The 12003-nt window shown below is 36.8% G+C and overlaps 1 protein-coding gene across 5 annotated transcripts in view; it reads right to left on the bottom strand.

The window, feature by feature from the left end:
* MTA1-like (metastasis associated 1-like) overlaps positions 1 to 12003 on the bottom strand; it is a 101721-nt gene that overhangs the window by 24343 nt on the left and 65375 nt on the right. For all 5 annotated transcript variants that reach the window (XM_083137653.1, XM_083137652.1, XM_083137651.1 and 2 more), the window contains 4 exons: positions 9784 to 9971; positions 7850 to 7967; positions 4543 to 4645; positions 2959 to 3058 (listed from right to left, as the gene is read on the bottom strand). In XM_083137653.1, coding sequence (XP_082993779.1) covers positions 2959 to 3058; positions 4543 to 4645; positions 7850 to 7967; positions 9784 to 9971 — 509 coding nt within the window. The remainder of the gene's footprint in view (positions 1 to 2958; positions 3059 to 4542; positions 4646 to 7849; positions 7968 to 9783; positions 9972 to 12003) is intronic.

A 12003-nucleotide genomic window follows, 5' to 3' on the forward strand; every position in this document is an offset into this window, starting at 1 on the left:
CAACAGAGGTGTGTTCCACTTACAACATTTCATTGTTTTCTTGCGAGCGAAAAAAATAAAGGAAGAAATTTCCATCTTACTGAGAATAAAAACATCTCGTTGGTCTTTAAAGGTGTTCCGTTTCTGCGTTAAGGAGGTTTCCGCTTTAAGCAGGTCATTTTGAGGTATAAAATCGGTCCGTTCTGGGGCCTTTTTTTCCCCGTATTTACAGGTTTCCTTCTTATAGAGGTTCCGGGATATGCAGTTTTTACTGTATTACCCTCCATAATTAATGTATGCAACAGTTGATTGATATGGTTAATTTTACTTTGCTTTTCTGCCACTTTAGGCTAATCGCGAAGATGAGGATGAGTGGTCGGTCATATGATGAAACTGATGAAGGGATACTCAAAGAACATCCATGTCCAGGCCAGGATTCAAAACTGGGACCCCCTGATGCATGTAATAGTTGACTGCAATCTAAGTTTGGAACTTCACAAAACCACGACATATGAACTGTTCTTTTAATATTCATAAAATTAATAGCACAATGACAGGATTTTCTGTTTAAAACAGGTAATATATAGATATATCAGATTAGTAAAATTCCTGGCAATATTACTGACAACCCAATATACCTATATCGTCTGATACAAATACATTACCAATCTGCCCCATTCCTCGTATGTAACTACTAGAGGCATGCACATTTTGTTTTTGATGAAAACAAGAAACTTGAAATAACACATTGTAATGAATAGATTCTCTCGGGCTATCGACCAGGTGAGTTGTGGAAAATATTCCAAGCTTTAGAGAGCTAACATCACTCTCATCTTCAGGGATGAAGTGAACTTTTATTTTACTTACCACTTTTGAACCTGAAATTAACTTTGTTCTTGTACCGAAGTGTTGCTTTCTTTATTTACCAAAAAGATGTGCCTCTAGTAATAACTGATTTAACAACTATATGAAGTGGAACAATTTTTTCCTGCCTTGAATTGCACATGTTATGCTTCTGATGTTTTGGTATTTCAGTTACTATCTACAACTTCAAGTTAATTGCTGAATGAAATTGCTATGCAAGGTCATTACTGGCTAAGTATCCATACAAGCAAAATTTCTACACAGTAACTCCCAGGCTCTCTCAATCATTCAAAATCATTCTTCCGGAGACTACCAGAACAGGTTTTGAACCTAGAACTTTTTAACTTTGTGGCAAGCTATGCCTGCTAATCACTTTTGTCAAAATTTGAATTAAGTCTTACATGCCGAAGTTGTAGACTGTGGTATTAGCTACAGAATGAAATTTGAAATTATGCAATGCTCCATCTAAAGTTTAATATCTTGGAAACTACAAATAGTTCAGTTGCAAACCATACCAGCTTAGTTCAATATAGAAGGGCTAGTGGAGGGTCCTCACATTTGAATAATTAGAAGTGGGTATGTATGATGAATCTACTATTTCCAAGTCCATTTTATGCTCAGATAGGCTAACTGGTATTGGAATTACAACGTGGGATTTGAGCCACTGTATATGTATGCCTAGAGCCACATATTTATGATGAATAAAACATCAAGATTTCAGTAAGAAAAACTGGGCACATTTCGGGATCAAAAGCAGTATAAAATATGTCATTTTGGTGTTAAAATGGTGAATAAACCCTAATTTTGACTTAAAACTACACTCATTACACAAAAGTAACATTGATCTTGTAATAGCACATTTTTATGTAGTTTAGTTATCAGACTATATATGTAGTTTAGTTATCAGACTATTTCCTGTCCAAAAGAATCAAATATTTACAGCAGAAGTAAATCAATTGTTCATGATTTGCATAACTCACAGGATAATTCAGACTTCAGAAAGTGTCTTCACGTTGGTAAAAAAACTCTAAATTTCGTCTTTGTAAGAGTTTATTTTGCATTTTAAAGTTAATTTTGCATCATTTCGTGACAAAATGTGGTAGGAAAATGCACCTCACACCTTTCAAAAACATGAAAAATCAATATTACAGTGTTAATTTCACATTTCGTGTTTTCAGCAAAAAAAAACAACTTATTTTCATGCATGTCTCTATGTATGCCCAATGAGAAAACTGTCCTTTTATGATTACTACAATTAGACATGTCTCCCAATGGCTTCAGGCCAGCTTCCTTGCGACCCATGCTGAAATGTGAAATGCAATTTTGATTGATTATTTTACTTCACTTTTTGTGCCACTTTTGGCTAATTTGCGAAGATATGATATGATGAATGAACACTCACAAATATCCATGTCCAGGCCGGAATTTGAACCCAGGACCCCTATTAAAATGCAATTAGAAGGACAAGTGTGTTGTACAGTCACAGACACTTCTGAGTTGTAATGATCTCACTGACTTACAACAGGATCATTACAATCCAGACGTGTCTGTACTACATTATTCCAATGCTGTTATATTTGATGATTTTCCCAAAACGACAGTAAAGCACATTCTAATAGTTTCAACTGACACAATGCCCCAAAGCAAAACTCTAAATCACTATTCCCCATCCAGCAAAAGAACCAACTTAAAATTCTATTTTATCTTTTCCGTCCAAAGACAGGGAGGGTCATATGAGCCCTTGAAGCAATCGACTTCTAGTCGCCATGGTGAGGAGAAATTCTTGAGGTATTCTTTGTCTAACAGCAAAACAGGTGGCAAAGGGATACCCAACAATTCCAAGGCAAGTTTAAGCCTAACTGTCGCTGCCACGTAGCGAACAAATGGGTCTCCAATTCTCTCCCCCCCCCTGAACTGCAAGCGAAGGGTGCATGTTGACAGCAGAAGGTGTCATTTACAACTGTGCAAAAATCAGGTGTTTGGCAACACTGCTTTTAGCAGTTCGAACCTCCCCCATCTGGAGATGAAAACTCAGGGTTTGTCCAAGTTGGATCTTTGGCTGGATGGGGAATAGTGTATATTTTTCTGGTTTAAAATGTTTCAGACAACACTTACTAATGTGATGTCCCGAGATGCGGCTGCAGCGCTCATATGAAGGCTGGGTTGCTTCACTGAACTTGAGCAGTCCAGAGCACGGGCGAAAGTTCCTACAGACCTGAAATACAGAAAAAAAGAGTAAAATCATAAACATGCTATATTTTACATTGCTTGTGACGTACCTCTGCACTACTGGGGGAATTATCCTTGTTCCTCTTGCAGTATGAGTACTCAAATACTCTGCAATGAGCTTTCTTAGGTAGTAGTAACAACAATACCATATTTCACTTCAAAATCAAGGCATTGGTGCAAAAGATAACAAAACCAATTATAGTAACATAGAATCTTTGGACATAAAAGATCAAATTTTGTTAAGTCCGTACTTCACAACACTACAGTAAATTTTTTGAAGTGTATGTACAAATCAATATCAAGTAATGTGTTAACTTTTTCTTTCAGACCAAAAAAAAATGTTTGATAAATTGTCAGGAAGAAATGATGTGCGTTGATTTGGACTATTCAATTTTAAGATATATTCACGAGTATCTGTGCATCCTATATTGCACCAAAGACTGTTTACCTACTAATAAATTATTTTTAAGTACCAGTATATATTTTTTTAAATGGTCAGACCCCACTATTTTGCAAAACAATTGGCAACGATTATGCAGTGAAGTACAGTATTCCTAAGATAAGAGAATACAATTTATATTACAGATTTTGTCCTTATTTTGGTTAAGCCATTTAAGGTACAATGAGATAATGCCACTTTTGGCTTGTAGCGATAATAAGGATGAATGGTGATTAGATGAACTGCATAAATGGTGAATCATAAACCCACATGAACAAGACATGGAACCCAAACTCCACAGAGGATTATACTGGCTGTGTGTCCAGGTGTTAAAGAGTCTCAGTATGCAGGAATGCAATTTCCTGGACTGACATTGAGAGTGCTTTCCAAAAAAGTCACTCCTCTCAAGTATTTTGGAAACTCCAACGTCTATCTTCAGAGAAACCTTCAAGCTATAGGGTATTCTTTCAATTCTTAATAAGTGGCTTATAATAAGACTTTGTAGCAGAGACTTCTAGGTTCAGTTCAAGATAAAGTGAGAAAATATTATAGTACCAAGACTTATTGCAAATACCCAAATCATTAGATAGTAGTGAACCCTGTATAAAATTAGTTGTTCATTTACATGCATAGGCATAACTTGGCAGGGGCCAAGGGGCCCCCTCCCACCAATTTTCAGGTTTACCAAAATTTACAAGGTAGTAATGAGTATTTTTATGAATTTGTAAATGTAAAAGTTATTAAGCAAAATATGGGATAGAAAACTTTCCTATTGGACTAATATTTTAAAATATGTCACAAATTAGAAAAACAAAAATGTTATTCAAATTAATACTTACGTAACACTTAAAACACAAATGTTATTCAAATTAATACTTATGTAACACTTAAGACATTCACTTCTTACAAACAGAAAATAGAGAAGATAGCCAAAACTATCTACTTTTCTACGCTCAAACATTTCTTTTAAGGAATGCTTCCACATACAAACCAATGTGTGATACTAAATTAAAGGGAAGTGTGTTAAATACCTTGATATAACCAAAAACTGGTCAATTTGCCTATCCGTAAGGTGATGATTTGGTGTCCACACTAATGTTTCAAGCTCTTCTAAATTTCTATTGTCTGCCTCGTCTGGAAAAAAAAATATGTAATTCTCTTAATTCTCACAAATGTAATATTTTCCATTTGGCAATCAAATATTAATGATTGGTTTTACTTTTCATAAATTTATATTTACTTCTTAACTTATAACTATTCACAGAATCCTTAAACTAATGACATGTACATTTTCTGATACTTGTACAGTCACAGACACTTCTGGGTTGCAGCAACTCCAGTTACTTTCAATAGGATTGTTACAATCCAGAAGCGTCTGTGACTGTGCAAGTATCAGCAACTACAGGCAAGGGCTCGGAACCAAGTGAAAACAGTGAACTTCTTCATGAACAAAGGCAGTTCCGTAAGCGTTCAAATATGGCAGAACCTGTGCAAATGCCAATCTGTGCAAAAAGTTATGTTAACCAATGTCTGCAATCCTGAAGACACATGAAACAGTAGAATATGAAATCATTACTAGAGCTGTGCCCATACTACTTTCAACAGCCACGTATACCACTGCCAAAATTTTTACAAATTCCAACCGATACCGGTACATAACAATTCAAAATAGTTCAGAATATTTATAAATTTCCCATTGGAACTATATCATAGTAATCTATTACACATTTCTCCCAACAATGCTGTTGCAAAACTATTTTAAGGGCAGGAGGAACAGTTTGTATCCAGCCAGCCGTGAGGACCCTAAACTGCTCCTTTCCCCATGGCAAGCTGGGGAAAGAGAGGTCTGTGCGCTGGATGGTTGTAGGAGGAGGAGAAAACTTAGCATTATGCTTACGGGAGTATCATTTTATTTGTTCGCTTGGAAATATCAAACTCCCGATGGTGCAGCAAAATATATCAACATAAAGAACTCACGTTGAAGATTTCGGTTGTGGGAGGAAAAGTCTAATCTCCCATTTGATTAGCCGTAACTTGAAGTTGATTCTCCGTAAGGATTACATGAAATTTTGTAAACACTTTACAGATCACATCTTGCTTAATAATAAACTTAAAACATGGGGAGGAATTCATACTCTCCTCTTATATAGTCAGCTTTTCTTTCAAGTGGCCATTCCAACGATATTGGAATAAATCCACACTTAATGCAAAACTGTCAGTCTTCTCCTTAAATTATGACTTTTGCATAATTTCCAGGATATGTGTATGCCTCAAAAGTGTCGTGTGGCATTTTTTATGGACTCCACGAGACACCAGTATTCTACGAGGGCAATCCGGAAAGTAGTACCTGTTCACGCCGTGTGGAGCGTTAGTGACGCGAGTAGCCGCAGCTCAAGGTCAACCGACTGTGATCAGTGTGTGCAAAGTTTCGTTGCGCTGTAATTGTAGTTATTGTTTCTGTGAGTGTTTACAATGTTCAAAAAAATTGAAAATGCTGCCACTTGTGAAGTTAGGGCTGTGAACAGATTTCTCAATGCCAGGAATGTGCGACCATGTGATATTCACAGTCAATTAAAGGAGGTTTATGGAGACAATTGATATGATCCACATTTTTATGTGACGTCACCAGTAGAAAATATGTCACTAATATATTTATTTTTGTGAAAGAAAGCGTAATTTCCTTGTTATTATATGTAATAATGAACCTTGTTTGTAATGTTCATCTTTTCTTTATTGTTTATTGTATTTTATGCTCTATTATGAGTAGTTTAATGTATCTTCATGTTTGCGAGAGTGCACTATACGAATTTGTATTTCTAAACATGCATAGATGTTAGTTTTGTTGGTAGCATCTTTTTGTAAATAGTGAGTGATTCATCTGTACTTGAATCTGTGTTTTCAAAATTGTATAAAAGCGAGGATGTTGCGTAAGAAATATCACACTTTCGCCACGGATCGACGAAGCTTTTAAACCTAAAAAGAACTCCTCGGTGTTGTGCACACATCTTGGTGTGGTAGTTCGGGGCGCAAGCTAGGCCTATGCGATCATAGGTATGCCGATGGGCATGCATTAAAGTTATGCACAATACTGCAACCATTATTCGTTAAGAAATAAAGCTAGCCTAAGGATTAATTTGGACTAAAAGGCTAAAAAGCAAATATTGGCTCGGTTATTATTGCATATCTCTTGGTGTGGTAGTTTGGGGTGCAAGCTAGGTCTATGTAATCATAGGCATCGTGATAGCCATGCATTGAGTTTATATGCATTTTAGTTGAGTCAATTCATCGACAAAGCGAAATCCTCGCTTTCGTCTCAGGTATATTCGCATTATAATTGTCACAAATAAAGAATAAAAACTTTTTAGTTTATCTACTGCAGTAATGTGGAGTTTCATCGTTCACCGTTGAGTATTATTAAGTCATTATTAATAATAACACCATTAAGCCTTGTTTCCATGATATGAAAAACTCAATATGCTGACAAAGGCAGAAATTTATTTTATTATAAAACATAAACTAAACGTACAAATGGTACTTGGTACATAGTCTGAAGAAGACCTTGCTAGAAGGTTGAAACGTTATGTTTAGTTTATGTTATATAATAAAATAAATTTCTGCCTTGGTCAGCATATTGAGTTTTTCATTATTAATAAATATTATAATATATTTAATAGATAAATAATACTTGAAATAAATCCGCTGAACGTGTCACAATGTTATTGATGAGTCGTCTGTTCGGCGCTGGTGTCGAAACTTTAACTGGAGACGAAACATGGGTTTCGTGTGCACACCTGAGAGTAAACGACAATCAAAGGAGTGGCATCATCCATCCACCCTACATCCCGGACCTGGCTCCTTCGGATTTTCATCTCTTCACGAAACTAAAGGACTTTTTCGGAGGAAAGACATTTCAGTGATGAACTGAATGGACAGAGGAATATGAAGCTGGGTTACAAAAACTCGTCACACATTATGACAAATGCTTAAAAGTACATGGTGACTATGTAGAGAAGCAGTTTAAAGTTTGTTGTTAACAATTACAAAGTTCTTTAAAAAAATATTTGTTAGTTTTTTTTTTAAATTAAAAAATGGGTACTACTTTCAGATGGCCTTCGTAGAAAAGTATCTGCTAGCATGGGTAAATTCCAACTAATACATCCCAATACCAAGACTACCAGTATGAACCAATAATGAAACATTGACATCAGTATCAGCTCAAACCTATCAATACCAAAGAGGCTGCTCAAAATTCAAATAAGACTGTTACTTATACGCAACATATTAACTTGCACTTCCACATGAGTAATTCAATCCATTGACAAGATTTAATCCACAAACCTTCTTTTAACATAAATGCTGCGTCTGCCTGATATCTACTTCCGACTCTGATTTCTCCTTTGTCTGCTAAAAGTGTTTTTTGTTGTGGATCAAATACTAGGCAGTAGAAAAATGTGTCCTGTAAAAAAATAAAAGAATTATTATTATAATTCTGAACACTTCCTTCAAAAAGAAACAAAATATTTAGAAGGCAATTCCTTGAATAGTTACACACATTCACTCTAAAATCTTTCCTAATCCTGGGTTATGTATTCAAATTTTCAAGGTAAAATTTGTTTATTGTGCACCTTGTTCCACAATACGGATATGCAAAGAAGAATTTTAAAAATTGCTTATGTGTGGTTTTTTATATGTTCACACTGTTGAGTGAAGAGCTCCAGGCAGCAAGTACCTTCTTAATGCTTCTTGGTGTTATTCAAATTTGTCTTCAATTTGTGACACGTCATACCAAAACCACTGTTTCACAATAAGAAAAAAAATGTAAAAAGTACACACCCAGAAGCAAGTTTTATTTGCAGCCTCTTGCCATCCTTCAAACTGCCTATTTTATAATTTTAAGCATCTTACTTTTTCACCAATTAACAGAGGCATTTCATTGTCATGGGTGGGACACTTGGACTTCATTTTTTTTATGTTAAAGTACCTACTCTACTGATAGGTAAGGAACATGTTCCTTACAGTTTCTGTGCAAGGAAATATGAAACTTAACATTGTTGATTAAACGTAACTACCCTTTTAATACTTTCTTAGATTTGTAACTATAAGTGAACAATTTTGTGTTACGGGTGGGACAGATGAAACACTGCCTCTTCACTTAAGAAGCTTACTTTAATTTCTGTGAATTGTTAAATGATTAAAAATAAATTATTAAAGACAGAGAAGGTAATTGACCTTTAATTATTTTAGTGCGGTTGAGGGGGAAACATAACAGTTAAAGGAGATATTAATTGTAAGACTTGAAGCTTTCCTCGTGACGAATGATGAATAGATTCTCTCGGGCTATCGACCAGGTGAGTAGTGGAAAATATTCCAAGCTTTCGAGAGCTAAAGTCACTCTCATCTTCAGGGTAGAAGTGCAGTTCCGAGCGTCAACCCGGTGTATATACGTTCCGTGGAGGGGGGATCCCGGTGAAGATGGCAGACCAATCGGGTAGTGCATCTGCTGGGTGCACGCTTCTGGTTAGCAAGCTGGGTCCAGTTCGAGAGTGGGGAGCCTTGCCACCCATCGATTTGTGAGTAGTACTGTCCACCGTAGCTGAAGTAGGTAGAGGCCAGTGTGTGTTTGAACAGACGTTGCACTCTAGTAATTCCAGTGAATCTTGAAGTGGCACCTTGGTGAAGAGTGCCACTATGTCAAAGCTGACTAAGATGTCATCTGGTGATGTTCTGATCGCACTTCTATCCTGAAGATGAAAGTGACGCTAGCTCTCGAAAGCTTGGAATATTTTCCACAACTTACGATATTAATTGTGTTTTGGTGTCATGGGTGGGACACAATAGAAACACAACTAAATCAAAAACTTAAAATAAATTAATAATATGTAAAATACCATTTACTTTCTAACATAATTATGTATAGTACTTAAATTTTTATCCAACAATTTTATTGATTCCTTTGGTGTTTTAAGTCCACTTTCTGTAGAGTAAAGCTAATCGGGACTGGACCTACAGTTTACACCACCATGTGCCTCCTCTAGGTATCGAACCCGGGACCCCTTGATTACAAGGCGACCCCTGCGCCATCAGGAAGGCCCAACAGACAATTTTAGATTATTCACTCACAAGACATGATAATGTTATAGCCTTGCATTTAATTTTAAAAACTGAGGTTCAGGGGGCACTTTCACGTAGAATGCCCCAACAGTAAAGTAGTATATTAATAAGGATCAAGACAATGATAAGCATTCACACTGAAAATGAAAAGAAACACTTACATCTTTATTCAGGTAACTAAGTAGGCTTTCTGTTTCATTGAGGAGCGTCACCGAACACTTCCCTCGTATGTGTGTTGCTGGAAGTGTTTCTACTTGACGCGTTAAGAACAGTTCCCTGTGTTTTAGCTGATGACGCTGTTTCCCATTGAGCAGGTCCTTTTCAGAGCTATCATCTTCATCTAAGGCACCTGCGAACACACAAAAGTATCACTTCAAAAACTTTCATCCATCAACAAAATATAATTAATATAAATGTAATTTATATATAAACTTCAAATGCACCATACAACCCTGTGTGTGAGTTCTGGGGGCCGTTGAGCCACTGTATCCTCTCGACAATTAAGTCGATTTATTTAATCGGCAGATTTAAATGTTTTACGTAATATAAAAGTGGTCCTAGTGTTAGGAAAGCACAAATAACAGAGATTTGATCCTAAAGTATGACCCACGTAATTTAAAATCCACAAATTCGGAGTACTTTCACCGCTTTTTGTTAGTAAAAACTGTTTGTATGCACACTAAAATAGCGAAAGAAAACTTCAAAAATTACTATCAGTACCAAACCTAGCAATCCTAACCTAACTACGTAAAATTATAGCTGCTGTTGTGGAAAGTCTTTTTGGGTGCTATATTCACTTGCGTGAAACCTTCGGGCTGTTCTGCTACATGGGAAAGTAACACACTAAGGTAACAGGCGTATTTTACTTCACAATAATACATTTCCGCGAGCAAAAATCAACTGAAAACGTTCATAAACCATGCAAAATATTTCACTTTCTCCAGGGGGTACAGAGGATCAGGTGTACCCGAGTTCTATGACATCATGACATGATGGAATTTTGTTGACACAATAATGTCGAACTATGACTTGAGGCATACATTTGAATGTACAAACGTGTGAATGAAGTGTAATTTCGAAGTCTAAACTCTGGGATTGCAACACTTGAGACTACAGGCTGCGTGCGCGCGTACCGATTAAATCGTAAGTACAATCGTAAACAATAAATTTCACATCGAGCGATCGAGTCTCAAAGACTTCCGGTTCGAGTCTCGGCCTGGCCTGGATTGATTCCCCTTCAATTTCGTCCAATCACAATTCATCCTCATTTTCGCGATTGGCAGATAAACGACGCAAAGTGGGGGGAAAAAAATACAAAACAATTGGACTTATGTGAAGAAATTTGATAGTACCTGGCAACAGTGGTAGAACGTAATGCATTCGCTCGCATCAGGTTTCTCGACAGGCAGCTTGTCCCCATTGTCTTCCATAAGTGTTGCCAGACGCGACGAAATTACCGGTTCAGTAAAGAATATCCGTTTAGGTCAGAAATAGTGCCATGACGTAATAAAGTAAAGACTCATTTATTTTGCTTCACTTTTCATCAGCTTCTGGCCAATAATGAAGATAAGGATGAATTGTGATAAGATGAAAGGACAAATACATATGGACTGGCTGTGAGTCCAGAAGTCTGAGCCTCGTTAGTATGCTAAATGAAGTACAGGGTATGACTCTTGGGTGCTTAGGGCACTGATATAGGCAGGGGGGGCTGATGGTTCTACACCACCCCCACCCTCCCGAAATTGAGAAAGTCAGATCAAAGCAGTAAAAACTCGGGAAAAAAACACCTTAAAATTACCACGTTTGTATTTCAACAACTTTCCAAACAAATGATAAAAATGGTAATTAAAAAATATATATATAGTGTGGAACGCCTACCCCCCTAGAATGGAGCAGCTATGTACAATTTACAATTCCAGCCCCCTCCGATAAAAATCCCGCATACGCTAGTGGCTTACGGAAAAATCACCCTTACACCTCACAAAGCCCTCATAAAAACGTCAAAAAACTCTTTAAACTACGCCATTGGAGAGGTCATGACTAAGGAACGGAAAAAACTCAGAATGTTTATTTTTTATGTCATAAATGTTGAAAATATGTGAAAAAAACAGGAAAATATGGGATAAAAACCATTTGGTAACAAACACAAAATATTACATGCATTTTAAACCAGGGACCTGTAACGTAACGCAATTCATTGGTATTTGTCACCGTTCCGCGTTATTTCCGTACCGGGTACCGCGTACCGGCCCAAGTGCTGTGGACCGTTCCAAGGAAAATACCAGAACCTCTTGGTAAGGCGAACAGTAACGCTTCTGTTATACCGTTCCGTTCGTACCCGAGAGTGCTTCGGGGACGACAGCTTTGGGTACACAGAGTGG

This window comes from Lepisma saccharinum, chromosome 16 (genome assembly GCF_977018435.1).
Source record: "Lepisma saccharinum chromosome 16, izLepSacc3.1, whole genome shotgun sequence".
NCBI classification, from domain to species: Eukaryota; Metazoa; Arthropoda; class Insecta; order Zygentoma; family Lepismatidae; genus Lepisma; species Lepisma saccharinum.